The following is a 15,627-nucleotide window of genomic DNA, read 5'->3' on the forward strand; positions in this document are numbered from 1 at the left end:
TGGCATTGTAGTCTACTCTTCCAGGATCAGGAAACAGTCCTCCATAAAATGCGCTGCACACATCTGAATATTTGGGTTGAACTGTTTTGGAACAGTGTTGTAAATACAACTTAACCACTGATTTCTAGTCGTGTCCTCTTTTGGAAGGCCAAACAAAGTAGTTTCGCCTTCACAACGAAACACAGCGTCACACACGGCGGGCTAGAGTGAGCGGAGGCCGGAGGCCTAGAGTGAGCAGAGGCTGGTGGCTAGAGTGAGTGGCGGCTGGCGGATTCGACGAAGGAGCGGCCGACGGGCTTGCGGCAAACACATGTGGCGATCCAGCGATCCACAGCGTGAAGTTGATGTATTTCCTCAGCGACCAGCACGAATCAGCTCCAGGCATGACGAAGCGGATATCGTTTTCTTTTGGAAGGCCAAACAAAGTAGTTTCGCTTTTACAACGAAACACACAGTGCCTTCACGACTTGGAGGTGGCGGCAACAACAATACTACAGCTAGAATAAAAGTTACGCCTTCTTTCTTTGCGTGAACATTTGGGCGGTGTTATGTAAATCTTCCCACATCGTGACGTAGACATGTTTTAGGTAGCCGTGGTTGACTCTTTAACTTTCATAAAGATTATCTCTTTGGATTTGAGACTTTGGTCTTTGCAACTTTACAGATCTTCTTTATGCACCAAGAGCTTGTAACACTCCAAAGAGAAAGGAAAAATTTAAATTGCATCATAAAAATGGATGCTGTCAATGGAGGCCTCTCTGAGCCATCGGATTTGATAAAAAATATCTTAGTTTGTGTTCTGAAGATGAACGAAGGTCTTAGGGGTGTGGAACGACATGAGGGTGAGTCATTAATGACAGAATTTTCATTTTTGGGTAAACTAACCCTTTAATGATTTTTCATAACACAGACAGTACCTTTTAAAATAATTATTTTTTTGGTCACACTTTATTTTAAGGTCAATTCTCTTAACTACGACTTTTGCCTCAATAAACTCCTAATTAGATGCTTATTAATAGTTAGTAAGGTAGTTGTTAAGTTTAGGTATTGGGTATGATTAGGAATGTAGAATATGGTCATGCTTTATAAGTACCAATAAACAGTCAATATGTTAATAATAGGCATGCTAATAAGCAACTAGTTAATAGTGAGAATTGGTCCCTATACTAAAGTGTTACCATTTTTCTGTAATTTTATTGATTTAAGGAATGATTTATTTTTTCGTTGCAGGACTGGCTGTATTGTCCACTGATTTTCACTCAATACACAATCACTACATTAAATCTCACTGCTATATGTGTGTGACAGAGTTCTGTGGATTATCAGAAGCTGCAAGATGCCTGCTCAAAATATGAATCCATGGCTCTTCATCTGAAGAGGAGGAGGAGGAAGGAAGCCGAATACACGCTCCACTTCTGGAAGAGCTTTCCTGGAAAGATGACCGTGAGTCACTCCGCTGCTGTCAGGCCCTTAGAAGCTCTTTACCTGTCAAATGCCAGTTAGTTTAATGTGCACCACAGCCAGGTGCTCTTCCTGCTGAGCAAATTGGTTTATTTAGTGCACTTGTGGAGGAGAGCTAGAATGTGGATAAAGTTGGGCTGGTAATCAAGAGTTCTCCTCTTCTTTCAGGACTCTCTTCGTAAACCGTCTCGACGGCTGATCTGTGAGAGCAGTAATAAGGCTTTGACTCTTCAGAACGCAGGCCGTTTTTCTGTCAACTGGTTCATCCTTTTCAACGATGCCCTGGTTCATGCACAGGTTTGCCCTTCTTTTTATACTTTCATTTCAGTATCATTTCTGCTTTATCTCTGCCTTTTCTGTTAATCTCATCCTTCTGTCTTTACACAATGCTTTCACTTCAGTTTTTTATTTGCTTACAAGGCCAAACTAACAATGACTGGTGTTTTAGTGATGTTTATCTTTGTTTTGGTAGGGCATGGTCCCCTATAAGAGTCTTGTAAGTATGGGCTGTACGAATGAAGAGTTTCCTCAATAGCATACTGTCCCCTAGAGCCCAAGGATGCACCCTACAGCTGTAGTGTTTGTTTGTCCAGTGCTGTTGTTAAAGGAATGTTCTGAGATTAAATAAAACTAGTGCTGTCAAATGATTAATCGCGATTAATCGCATCCAAAATAAACGTTTTTGTTTACATAATATATGTATGTATGTGTACTGTGTATATTTATTATGTATATATAAATACACACACATGCATGTATATATTTCAGAAAAATATGTTATGTTTATATATTAAATATATTTATTTATAATATAAATTATATGAATATAAATGTAAATGTTTTCAAGATATATACTGTATGTGTGTGTATTTATATATACATAATAAATATACACAAAACACACACACACATATTATGCAAACAAAAACTTTAATTTTGTATGCGATTAATCGTTTGACAGCACTAAATAAAACTTTAATTTAAAGCTTCTGATTAATTCAGAAAATAATTTTGACACCTCTTGCAATAAAAAACAAGAAGAAATGTGTACGTTAATCAGTGACATTTTAGTAGTTTTTATTAATATTTTGAATTAGTTTATGCAAACAAAAACTTTAATTTTGTATGCGATTAATCGTTTGACAGCACTAAATAAAACTTTAATTTAAAGCTTCTGATTAATTCAGAAAATAATTTTGACACATCTTGCAATAAAAAACAAGAAGAAATGTGTACGTTAATCAGTGACATTTTAGTAGTTTTTATTAATATTTTGAATTAGTTTTTTATTTTCTGTTTTCATTTTAATTTAATATAATTTTTTTAAATATGCCTACATTGCTTTATTCATTTTTATTTCAGTTTTAGCTATTTTACTACATCAAGTTAAACTAAATTAAATTGAGAAATGTTGCCTTGGCAAGTTTTTTTAAGGTTCAAATGGTTTTAGTTTTAGTTAACTACAGTATAATAATCCTGTTGCAAGTCACTTTGAAATGAGACTACATTTCAAGGTGGATGAATTTTTGGTTGTCTGTTACTTACTTAATTCTTCTGGGTGAAGATATTCTCCACTAAAAAGTACTTTACTCATAGTTACATCATGTTATTACACTTTTGCATCAGTGCGACTGTTTCATATTTGAATCTTTTTGTTGTACTGTGCGATCTCTCCATAGGCTTACATTTGAAATGCATTACTGGACAAACTCTTGGATGTGTCCGAATGATTTTCTGTGGCCACAGATGCTGTCAAACGAATTTAAGTTGTATTTAACTCTGAATATTCCTTTAAAGAATTATTATAAAGAGTTATAAAGAAAATTACACAGTATCTGTAATAGCTCAGTTTGAACCTCTAGTTTTTGACAGAAATTTCTGTAAGGTTTCATTTAGACTCTAAAATGTCTCGGTCCTGTGTGATATAGCCTAAAAGCATAGAAAGATGACAGTACATCTGGTTGGGTACATTCCAAGGCTTCCTGCTTGCAAACCCTTTGTAAAAGATATGTACCTGATTGTAGTAAGGGGCATGTTGTGCTGGCTGGTTTTATGTTGAACAGTAGTGGTTCTGTTTAATGCTGAGTCTCGTCTTAGTGAATGTGCCAGTGAGTATTTGAGATGATAATCCATTATTTTCCTCCCTGTTGTTTTTCCTTCATACCTTTTACAGTGCGTGTATTTGTCTGTTTTTCGTTTCATCAACATTATCCCTTTCCATTCGAAAAGAGCAAAAACGTGCGTAGGAAAAAGAACCATATGTTCAACATTTTATATTTTAAAATAGTAGTCGACAACCTACAAACACTGTAGACCAATTTACAGTTGGTTTATGCTTGAGACGCATTTGTGTTAAGTTTTTGACAAATATCGTATAGCAACAAACTTTTCACCATCATTTTTATTAATTCTATGCACTACTTTAAATGCTTTGAGTGAATTTAGGCATTATAGCGCACACTGCCAGTGCCATTCAGTCCTTGGGATCAGTTTTTTTTTAAGATTTTATTTTTATTAAGCAAGAATGCATGAAATTAATCAAAAGTGGCAGTAAATATAATATAATATAAAGTATATATATATATATATATATATATATGTCTGTGTTAATGTTTTTTCAAATAAATGTCATTTTGAAACTTTTTACTCATAAAAAATTTAGCAATTTCACAAAAATTTTAAGCAGCACGCCCATGTTCAACTGTGATAATTATAGGAAATGTTTCTTGAGCACGAAGATGTATTCTGAAGGAACAATAAATGACATTTTAAAATATATTCAAATAGAAAAGTAATAATTGTAATAATTAAAAATTTTTAGGTTCTATTTTAGCAGTGTTATTTGTGTTTTCAAAGACCCGTTTTTAAAGATTTAAGTGAGGTAAAGGTAATCTAAATGAAACGAAACAAGGAAATGCATGCACATTTAATTGATGGTACTGACACATTGTGCATCAGTAATCAATAGTGGACAGAATTGCGTACAATTTATTTTCTGTATGCTATTCTTGCATTAGTTGCATTTCTTTTTCAACCCCTCCTAGTTTTCCACTCATCACGTCTTCCCATTGGCTACATTGTGGGTGGAACCTATTTCTGAGGAGAACACAGGCCTGTGAGTGTGCCAGTCATGTTCATTAGCTTTATATAATTATGAAGTGTTATGAAGAGTTATGAAGTTTGCGTGGTTCTCTGCAGATATGGTTTAAAAGTGACTTCACCTGAAGAGAGTTTCACTCTGCTGGCTTCGTCCCCAGCTGAGAAGGTATACCTGACTTGACTCAAAATGATGATTTACAGAAACCTGTATAGATAGTTAAACAGTGATGATGTCCCTAGGCAAAATGGCTGCGTTCTATAAACCAAGCAGTGGAGCAGGCACTTAGTGGACTGGGGCATGATGGGATACCTCCTTCTACAGGAGTAACGCAGAGAGCAGATCCGCCCATTTCAAGGACAGCATCATACACATTCTACAAAGACAGTCGACTCAAGGAGGCCACGTATGAGGGCCGATGGGTCTCAGGGAAACCCCATGGACGGTAAACCATTGGAGGAGGAATTGTGGGTGTGAAAGTCTTCTTAAAACTTGGAAGATGATGATTGGCTATGTCTGTGTTCTAGGGGTGTGGTCAAATGGCCCGATGGACGAATGTATACAGGGACATTCAAGAACGGCCTTGAAGATGGGTTAGTGACAACTGACAACATTATTATTTTTTATATTTTTTTGCAGATTATTATGCTGATGTCTCCTACTCTCTATTTCTGTCGATATTTGAACTACTGTTTTCTTTGCAGTTTTGGAGATTACGTTGTGCCTAATAAAAACCTGAACAGCTGTGATCATTACCAAGGGCAGTGGAAGGATGGCAAGATATACGGCTTTGGAACATTCAGGTTTGTGGTTGTGTTTTTATTTTTGTATATTATTTTTCTGTATGTGTATTTCTGAATGTACAATACCATTCAAATTTTTGGGGTCAACTTTTTTAATGTTTTAGAAAATGTTTTGTAGGATGTCTTATATGCTCACCAAGGCTGCATTTATTTGCTCAAAAATACAGTAAAAACCGTTATAATGTGAAATATTATTACAATTTAAAATAACTGTTTTCTGTTTTAATATTTTGTAAAATGTGATTTATATTTGTGATGCAAACCTGAATTTTCAGTACTCCTGTCTTAGTGTCACAAGATCCTTCAAAAATCACTCTTAATATCTTTATTTGGTATTCATGTAACAATTTTTATTATTACAGTTGAAGAAACTTGTTTTATGTAAACCATGATACATTTTTATTAGGATTCTTTGATGAATAGGAAGTTCAAAAAAAAGCAGCATTTATATGAAATGGATATCTTTTGCAACATTAGAAATGTCATTACTGTCAATAAGGGTATTTATTTATTTAAAAAAAAAAAAAAATCGTACTAACCCAAAAATGTTGAACGGTACTGTTTGTTGATGCGAGTTGATATCATTAACTGACTGTGTGTGTGTGTGTGTGTGTGTGTGTGTGTGTTCCTGTTCAGATATGCCTCTGGGGAAATATACGAGGGCTCGTTTCAAGATAACATGCGTCATGGTCACGGGATGCTGCGTAGTGGGAAGCTGAACTCCACTTCCCCCAGTGTCTTCATCGGCCAGTGGCAGTATGACAAAAAATCTGGCTATGGAGTTTTTGATGACATCACCAGGTATGCAAATAGACGTGTGAATTCACAAAATGATTGCAGCAGCACTTCTTTGCCTTGAAATGTGAAATGTTGAAATGTAAGTCGAGTGTGTGTGCAAATGTGCACTATGCTAACTGTGTTTTGTGTCAGAGGGGAGAAGTACATGGGCATGTGGCTGGATGATCAGCGTCAGGGGAACGGAGTTGTTGTTACGCAGTTTGGCCTGTACTATGAAGGTGCATTCAACAACAACAAAATGATGGTGAGATTGACATACACACATTTGGGTTTATTTAGCAGTACAAGTATGTGATACCATGCTGTATTATGACTATGTTCACAATATCTCATGGCCTCTTGTGCCTTATTGCTTTTATAAAACATTTACTACATAATAAAAATCATTCAAATAATATTTTTTTTGCAAACTGAATATAGCTCCTTTTTCCCCTGTAGTCTCCTCACATGAGGTTTTATTGTCTTTTGATTCTACAAAAATGAAAGAACTTGACACACACCCTCTGTCTTTTTTGCTTTTAAAGTACGAAGAAAGAAAAACTTCAGATTAGTTATTTTAATTGTTATTTGTTTCACTCCAAGGGAACGGGGGTGTTACTCTCTGAAGATGACACTACGTTTGAAGGGGACTTTTCAGAAGACTGGACTCTAAATGGAAAGGTGCTACCGCCCACAAACAAACACTTTAACCATGCACGCACATCTACACTAGCGTTCAAAATTTGGGGGTCAGTAAGTTTTCTTGTTTTGTTTATTTAAAAAAGTTCGTATTTTTTTTTATCAAGGGCACATTAAATTGATTAATAGTGGCAGTAAAGACATTTCAAATGTTACAAATGATTTCTTTTTGGAATAATGCTTTAAATGTCTAAAGCTGAATTCTGAAAATAAGTATCATGGTTTCCTGAAAAATATTACTCCGCACAACTATTGCCAACTTTGACAATAAGAAATGCTATTTGTTATATTTTCAGTATATTGCAATGATTCTGATCATGTGACACTAAAGACTGGAGAGCTTTACCATCACAAAAATAAATTACTTTTTAAAATTAGATTTTAAAATTTAAATTCTATTTTAAAACTTTTTTAAAATAGAAAACAGTTATTTTAAACTGTAATATTAAAAAGATGACGATGATACTAATAATGTTATTATATTAATATAATAATATTAAAAATAGCATTATTAATATTATTAAAAATAATATGGCAAATGTCTAATATTACAAATGACATTAAAAATCTTATCAACAGCCATTTCTTTAAATGGTAGAGTATGTTCACACAAACAAGCCTTGTTATCATATCTTTCTGCAGGGCGTGTTGACCATGCCGAATGGAGACTACATTGAAGGCTCTTTTAGTGGGGTTTGGGGAACCGGACTAAAGATGTCAGGTTCCTACTACAAACCCAGCCTCTACGACTCAGACAAGGAGAAGGCTCATGCACTGTAAGAGTGTGTGTTGATCTCTGTAGCACAATTCAATTTTAAGAGACATTATCAATGTTGATGGGGAACCGATGTGTTTTGTGCGATTACAGTAAACTGGGCAGGTTAGCGGTTCACTCTGAAGAAAAGTGGAAGGCTGTGTTTTTGGAGTGCTGGAACAGGCTAGGCTGTGATTCTCCCGGACAGGGACAAACTACTACAGCATGGGACAACATCGCCGTAGCGCTCACTGCTAACAGGAGACAGCAGAGAGACAGGTACACTTAGACACACACACACACAGTGCAGAGTAGACCAGTTCCAAAACTTTACTGTGCCTCATTGCTCATTGCCTCATTGTCTACTAGTGCATGAGAAACTCCCCTGACACTCACAGAGTATTACAGCAGAGTCTGAGGTTAACATGATGCTAAGCTAACAAATTAGTACTCTAATTAGCAGAAAAATAATACACATCATACTAGGGATGGGTGGTTTGACCGAATTCTGAAATTACAGTAAAAGTAATGTTATGCAACTGTAATGGTTCATATCACAAAACAAAAAAATATTTATAGAATTAATCACAATAAGTTAATGCCCGTTTTTGATAAACTAGATTTTTTTGTTGATGTGTGCAAACATATGGAAGCCCATTTCTGCCACATAAGAAGATTCTTTAAAGGGGTCATATGATGCGTTTTCCTTTCTCTTTGGAGTGTTACAAGCTCTTGGTGCATAAAGACCAGGCATTTTTTTCTTATTTGGTGGAAATGAGGTTCCACACAAACCAAATTATTTCTAACAAATGAATATAACTGTAAATAAAATATATTTATAAACAATTTTTTCCTCATCTTTACCATCTTGGATGAAAACCTTGTCGCAGTGCATTTTGGGATTGTATCTGCAGTTCTACCTTTGATCTACGTATTTAGATGCGCTTAAAAATTTTATCCAGGAATCTCCCAAAGTTTTGGAACATGAATATTAAATGTGTAATGTTAAAATGTAAAGCTGAATGTGTGTGTATATTTCAGTCCAGAGTTACTGAGTCGCTCTCATCACAAAACGCTGGAGAGTCTCGAGTTCATTCCTCAGCATGTTGGTCCTGTGACGTTAGAGGTGTATCACACAATCCGTCGGTACCTTGTCAAGGTATGCATTGCTCTAGGTCATCAATGAACTAACACTGCCAACCTTATTTACAAACATAATATTGTCTCTTAGTCATTCCAGTGTATTTTGTCCCTATAATGGGTCACTGACTCCTGATTTTTGACCCCAGGCATGTGATACCCCACTGCATCCTCTGGGTCGGCTGGTGGAGACATTGGTTTCGGTGTACCGTATGACATATGTTGGTGTTGGGGCCAACCGCAGATTACTGCCCCAGGCTGTCAATGAGATCAAGTCCTATCTCAGCTGCATCTTCCAGCTTGTCAGGTAAGTGTGTCAGTCAGACGGACAACAATGTCCGTTTTAAACACTGTTTCCATAAATATTTATGTATGTGTTTGTGGCTAGATTCCTCTTTCCTGATCTGCCAGAGGAAGGAGGTTCACTGGCCGACCCTCCAAAAGAGAAAGGCAGTTCAGACCCTGCTGGGAAGCAACTGGAGTCTCCTAAACCTGGGTACGTAAGATTTTTCATAAGTCTCACTTATGAGAAAAATAATACATAGCACACTAAGGGTTGTGTGGTTTGACCAAACCTTGATATTGTCACAGTGCACTACTGTGAGGAGACGAGGGAGATCCAGAACAGAAATACTCTTTAATGAAACCAAAATAACAGGGAACACACACGTAGCACACGAGGTAGACATTTGAGACTGAACGCAGGACTCTGGAAAATACAGGGCTTAAATACAGGAACTAAATGGGGAACACCTGAAAACTAAACGTGGAGATTAATAGGACACAGCTGAAACAAAATGGAACTCAAACGGGAAAACCAAATATGGTCACAAACACTGGAGAAACTGGGTCAAGGAGAGAAAATGAGGAACAAAACACAAGACTGTCCATAGGCGTGACACTACTCCCCCTTCCCGGAAGGCACGTCCCACACCATAACAATTCCACCCTGGAGGCAGACTAGTGGACTAGAACCTCCGTGGGCCATGACTCATGAACTGTGGCCCTCCCTGGGCTGGACGTGGGAACTGGAGCACTCCTTGGGCTGGACGTGGGAACTGGAGCCCCCCTTGGGCTGGACGTGGGAACTGGAGGCTGGAGCCGACACTGGAGCAGGCTCAGGAGAGAGGATAGAGGCCGAGAACTCAGGAGGAAGCACCATATCCAGGAGTTCGAGGACATGAGCTGGCGCCCGTTTCTCAGGGCTTGACTGCTGAGCGGCCGGTGGGCTTGAAAGTGTGGCGGCCAGCGGGCTTGACTTGGGAACGGCCGGCGGCTCTGGGCTGAGGACCAGAGAGGAGCTTTGGAGAACTCGGGGGTAACTTGGGTTGGACAGGTGGTCGGAGCCGTTGGTGAGGTATGTGGAGACACAATGTTTTCCAGAGGTGGCTGGACGAGGAGACTTTAAATGATCCTTTACTTCCACTTGGAAATCGAAACCGTTTAAATAAAGGATGACATCAATCAGCTCGATCAGGGGAAAATAACACGTGGGGAGATCGCAGCGGATCGTATCATCGTCCAGCCCCAGCTGGAAACATGCACCAAGAGCGGTGTCGTGCCAGCTCACCTGGTTGGAGAGCTCAAGGAATTCCTCCACATATCTCTCCAACCTCCGAGCAGCATGCCGCAAAGAGCACAGCCTGTCCTCAGCCTCTGTCATCTTGTATAAGGTTCAGTCTTCTGTCACGGTGCACTACTGTGAGGAGACGAAGGTGATCCAGAACAGAAATACTCTTTAATGAAACCAAAATAACAGGGAACACACATAGCACACAGGGTAGACATTTGAGTCTGAACATAGGACTCAGTAAAACACAGGGCTTAAATACAGGAACTAAATGAGGAACACCTGGAACTAAACGAGGGGATTAATAGGACACAGCTGAAACAAATGGAACTCAAATGGGAACAGGAAAACCAAATATGGGCACAAACACGGGAGAAACTGGGTCAAGGAGAGAACATGAGGAATAAAACACAAGACTGTCCATAGGCGTGACAGATATTACAGTATGAGTAATTTTATTTTACACAATTGCTATCTATGGTTTATATCACAGTTAGAGTGAAATTAAACAAAAATTGTTTATACATTTATATATTTTTGATAATCTAGTGAATTTATAAATTAAAAGTAATTTAAAGATTTTATTATTTTCTCATTGTAATCTGAACCTATGAAAGCCAATTTCCACCACATAAGAAAAAAATTATTTTTCATGCTTTGGTAAATCATAATTAGGACATAAAAAAAAGCAAAATTATGAGATAAAAGTTTTGAATTTACAACATTCTGACATATTAAGTATTAATTATGAGATAAATTGATATTATGACAAAGCATAATTATGAGATCGGGTTCAAATTTACAAAATTATGAGATACTAAATCATAGTGAAGTAATCTGACATTATGACAGTTATGAGATAAAAACTTTAAATTGACGAACAAAATTATGAGATTAAATCATAATTATGAGATCAATTGAAATTATGACATACAAAATCATAATTATGAGATGAAACGTTTAAATTGACAAAAAAGCATTAGATAAAAAGTCAGAATTATGACAAAATGTAAATTTTTTCTAATAATTTCATCTTTTTGATACTGTCTTTTTATCTCATAATTTTTTTCCTCATAAATCCAGACTGATTTGTATGTGTTTTTATCAGCTGTTGTCTTTAATGTCTCGTTTTTAGCAGTTACCTGATGTATTGTCTTTGCGTGTGTGTGTGTGTGTGGCAGGTGTGTGGTCAGCAGCTCTGCTCTCCTCCTGCCGGTGCTGTTGCCCCGTCTCTATCCTCCTCTCTTCACTCTCTATGCTCTAGAGAACGAGAAGGAGGATGATGTGTACTGGGAGTGTGTGCTCCGACTCAACAAACAACCCGACCTGGCGCTGCTCGCCTTCCTCGGGGTGCAACAGTGAGTCTGACAGCCAGCTCCACTGAGAAATACGTTCAGTAGATTTGATTGTCCTCTAGTGATCAGTCTTACTGCCACTAATACCTGTTTTCATAGGAAATTCTGGCCTGTGACTGTTACAGTACATGGAGAAAAACAACAGGTAGTTAAATATGTCCTTTTATAAGAGAGACCCTAAAAGTCTCATAAATCTGTCTTTGAAGGCAATATGCTGATTATATTAGTGGAAATAAGACTGGATTATTAAGCAATATTCATGGAGGTATTTTGTGGGTGTGTAGGTTCTCTCAAGCACTAAGGATGCCTGTTTTGCCTCAGCAGTTGAGGCTTTACAGCAAATAAGGTTGGAGATTTACAACAATTTCTGGCTAATTTTTCTCTGGTAAATTGTCTTACGGTTGTTCTCTTTTTATTTCCACAGCACAACTTTCACCCCCTCAGACAAGCTTCAGGTCATCCAACTGACCTTCGAGGAGATAACCCAGGAAGTACTTGCACTTCTGAAACAGGATTTCTTGTGGTCTATGGATGACCTGTTTCCTGTCTTCCTCTTTGTTGTTCTGCGTGCACGGTAAGAATGAGATCGCAAGGTTTCGAAGGCCCCTGTTTTTTGTATGTATGTATGCATCTACACTACCTTTCAGTTCAGTACCTAGAGTTTTTAAATGTTTTTGAAAGAAGACTCTTATGGATGCCAAGGCTGCATTTATTTGATCAAAAATATAGTAAAAACTGTAATAAAATTTCACATTATTACAATTTAAAATAACTGTTTTTCATTTGAATATATTTTAAAAATTAATGTATTCCTGTGATGCAAAGCTGAATTTTCAGCATCATCACTCCAGTCTTCAGTGTCACATGATCCTTCAGAAATCATTGTAATGTGCTGATTTGGTGCTGAAGAAACATTTCTTATTATAATTAATGTTGAAAACAGTTGTGCTACTTAATATTTTTGTAGAAATCATAGTACATGAAGATGCATCTTGGCTGACTAATTATGATCAGATCACACAAGACAGATACACTTACTAGGCATAAATGTGGTCTCAGAGAGAGAGGATGTGTTCCATTTAGAATAAATGTCTTTTTATATGCATATGCTTTAGCACAGAAAATAACATTGTTTAAACAAAGGCATGCTTTAGTTGACATAGCTATTGTTCTCTACAGGATAAGGAATCTGGGGTCAGAGGTCAGCCTCATCGAGGATCTAATGGATCCATGTGTACAACATGGAGAGCATGGCATCATGTTTACCACACTCAAGGTATAGTATAAGGGTTTTTCACCAAAAAGTTTTTGGTTACGTAGTATATGTGTGTGCACTGTGTATATTTTATATGTGTATATTATAGTATATATAAATACACACATGCATGCATTTAAAAAAAAATTAAATCAAAGTTGTTCTAAGACAAGAATGCATTTTGGTTTTAGGTTTTAGGACAACTTTGATGAAAGGTTTTGATCCACTTCAAATGTTGACAAGTGTGTATATATATATATATATGTGTATGTGTAATTAAGTATTAATTTGCTTTGTACAGTTGCAGCAACTTTTATGTGATGTGTTCACCACTGAGAGAAACAGTTAATAATGTCTTAATTGGAGTGATTAAGATTTACTTGGTAAAAATGCTACAAATGTGTTGTCATCTACCATTTAAAGTAATTATCCTCATAAATATGCAAATAAGCATGTTATCTCTGGGCTTACAAATATACAGTGTGAAATCAGTGTTTGTACTAATTGCTGGTCTGAAATCCTCCTCCTCTTCCTCACTCAGGCATGCTACTATCAAATCCAGCATGAGAAGATCACGTAATGAACACATCTCTCCAAACCCATCTGGTAAGGCAGTGGAATGACTGACAAACAGACCAGCCAATCAAAGTGTTCAAGACACAAAGTGGGAGGAGCCAATCATGTTCCATGCATGGATCACATGGCTGAGGAGGTTGATTCCATTGGAATCTGAGCTCTCACACTCAAACAGTCCAGTTTATGTGCAAGTCCGTCTTTGGTTTTGCAATTATTAACATTTATTCTTTAAATGTTTGTGTCTTCCTCGCTCAGAAACCATTATCAAGGCTTTTTAACTGCTGCCATTCCATCATGTTAAAGGTATTTATGTACTCCAGCTCAGTGTTCTTTTATTAAAGAGCCCATGCTTTGTTGGCTCAGAATGAATGACATTCAAGAACAGCATGTCATGATCACCTCTCCCTCCATGCACACACTGGTCAATCCAGTGTCAACGGTCAATTGATGACGTATGAAGTTCATAAGTGTACTGTAAGACATCTGAAATAATGGTCATCTACCTCTACTACATACATTTTCCTGATCTTATTATATCATTCAGTGCAAACAGCAAACTGCCTTGGACCTCTGTTCACATAAATCAAAAAAGATGTGCGCCTTTTTTATGAATGTCCAAGAAAAAAACACAAAATGCGGACTTTAACTTTTAATGCTGACTTCTGATCCATTTAGAGCTTTCATAACCAACTGCTTCTTTATGTACAAATCTTCGTTCACAAGCTTAGGATTGAAATGGTTGACACTAAACTGAGGTCAACACATTTTTTGTTCTTTCTCTATGCGCTCGCACAGCAGTTTTGTTTTGATGCACTCTTCTTTCTGGGAAGTATTTTTGTGGTCAGTTTTCTGAAAATGTTCAAATCTTTATTTCAGAAAACGGTTGGAATAGTTTCAGCTTTCCTCTGCATTTTTGAGTATCCGTCTGCAATGTTTGAGTTTTTTAGTGAATGTCACTGGCACACTGGAAGAAGACGTTGAAACGTGAACCACAACACTCAAGATTTGCATGCGGAGCTAATTCGGTCTTGAAATGTATTTTCTGCATTTTGCTGTTGTTAAATTAAGCAGTTATTGCAGAAAAGTCACTCGACATACGCAAGCACTGTAGTATTCAATGTTAAAATCAGTTCTTTTTTGTGAAGTATTCTGAAAAGTGCCTCTGACAGTGTTATGGACTTGTGTCATTACATCTCTGTACCCAGCAATAGCTTCGAGTTGAGTCTCACGTTTTAAAGCTCAACAGCCTAATACATTATTTCTTTTATTGACATTGTTTTATTTATTTGATGGTTAGATCTGGCTACAGCACAGATAATCTGAGCGATGTAGATAATCTGCAGGGTATTTCACGTTCAGAGCACCAGAAGGACGGTGGGTTTGTATAAATGGTCACAAACCCCATTTCCAAGAATCAGAGATCAGGATTTTGACGCTTGCGTGTGATTGTATGTTCCTAAACGTAATCGTGAAAACTGTAATGAAGAAAGACTGTGGATGTTTACAACCATTAACACTTGAGATGTTCCATGAATACCATAGTTCATAGTTGTACTTTGGGTTCAGGAAGGTACGGTTTGTACTTCCACATCAGTTTTTCTATGCTGAGCCAAGGTGTGCATATTAACCTGTGTATGAATGTATGTGTGTGCAAGTACGTATGAAGTTTCTGTGTCATTTTTGAAGAATACTGTTTGTTCCAATTGTTTACTGACTCATAATTCAGATGGATGGCAATAAAACAATGATTGGGAATTGAAATGGTCATCTTCAGTATTTTACTAGGCCTTTATTACAACAACAACAAAAACTGTTTTCCAAAACTTTATTGGTTGAACAAGTCAAAAAGTTTGCATTTGGTGCTGGGGCATTTAAGAGGCATTTATATTGGTCTATTTCCACTGTCAAGGTGGCAAAAACATGTTCACCAGTGACTTTCGAACCCTTCCATTGGCATTTGTTTTTGCAAAAATAATTACAGTCATGCTGCATTTGCATAATAGCAAATGTATAATAGCTTCTAGTTACAAACTACCACATATTTTGATTGGTCGCTTGACCATTGATGTCAACAACAAATGAAGAAGAAATGGTAAGTGTTTCTTCTTTCTTATAAAAGTTCATAAGCCTATTTATTTGC

The 15,627-nt window shown here is 37.1% G+C and overlaps 1 protein-coding gene across 3 annotated transcripts in view; it reads left to right on the forward strand.

Annotated features, from left to right (window-relative positions):
• The window catches only part of LOC107581351 (alsin-like), a 34,181-nt gene extending 18,942 nt beyond the window's left edge, over positions 1-15,239 (forward strand). For 2 of the 3 annotated variants that reach the window (XM_016266877.1, XM_016266878.1), the window contains 21 exons: positions 1,309-1,443; positions 1,630-1,758; positions 4,506-4,576; positions 4,660-4,726; positions 4,801-5,003; positions 5,086-5,151; positions 5,263-5,361; positions 5,998-6,162; positions 6,292-6,403; positions 6,742-6,819; positions 7,480-7,613; positions 7,706-7,870; positions 8,633-8,750; positions 8,881-9,038; positions 9,120-9,227; positions 11,483-11,659; positions 11,756-11,801; positions 11,941-12,002; positions 12,081-12,230; positions 12,836-12,932; positions 13,453-15,239. In XM_016266877.1, coding sequence (XP_016122363.1) covers positions 1,309-1,443; positions 1,630-1,758; positions 4,506-4,576; positions 4,660-4,726; positions 4,801-5,003; positions 5,086-5,151; positions 5,263-5,361; positions 5,998-6,162; positions 6,292-6,403; positions 6,742-6,819; positions 7,480-7,613; positions 7,706-7,870; positions 8,633-8,750; positions 8,881-9,038; positions 9,120-9,227; positions 11,483-11,659; positions 11,756-11,801; positions 11,941-12,002; positions 12,081-12,230; positions 12,836-12,932; positions 13,453-13,491 — 2,379 coding nt within the window. In that variant the 3' untranslated portion in view covers positions 13,492-15,239. Of the gene's footprint in view, positions 1-1,308; positions 1,444-1,629; positions 1,759-1,933; positions 1,958-4,505; positions 4,577-4,659; positions 4,727-4,800; positions 5,004-5,085; positions 5,152-5,262; positions 5,362-5,997; positions 6,163-6,291; positions 6,404-6,741; positions 6,820-7,479; positions 7,614-7,705; positions 7,871-8,632; positions 8,751-8,880; positions 9,039-9,119; positions 9,228-11,482; positions 11,660-11,755; positions 11,802-11,940; positions 12,003-12,080; positions 12,231-12,835; positions 12,933-13,452 lie in introns of all 3 variants that reach the window. The other variant, XM_016266876.1, reaches the window with a different exon arrangement.
• Positions 15,240-15,627: the final 388 nt, after the last annotated feature.

This window comes from Sinocyclocheilus grahami, unplaced genomic scaffold, assembly GCF_001515645.1.
Source record: "Sinocyclocheilus grahami isolate Dianchi unplaced genomic scaffold, SAMN03320097.WGS_v1.1 scaffold34.1, whole genome shotgun sequence".
NCBI lineage: Eukaryota > Metazoa > Chordata > Actinopteri > Cypriniformes > Cyprinidae > Sinocyclocheilus > Sinocyclocheilus grahami.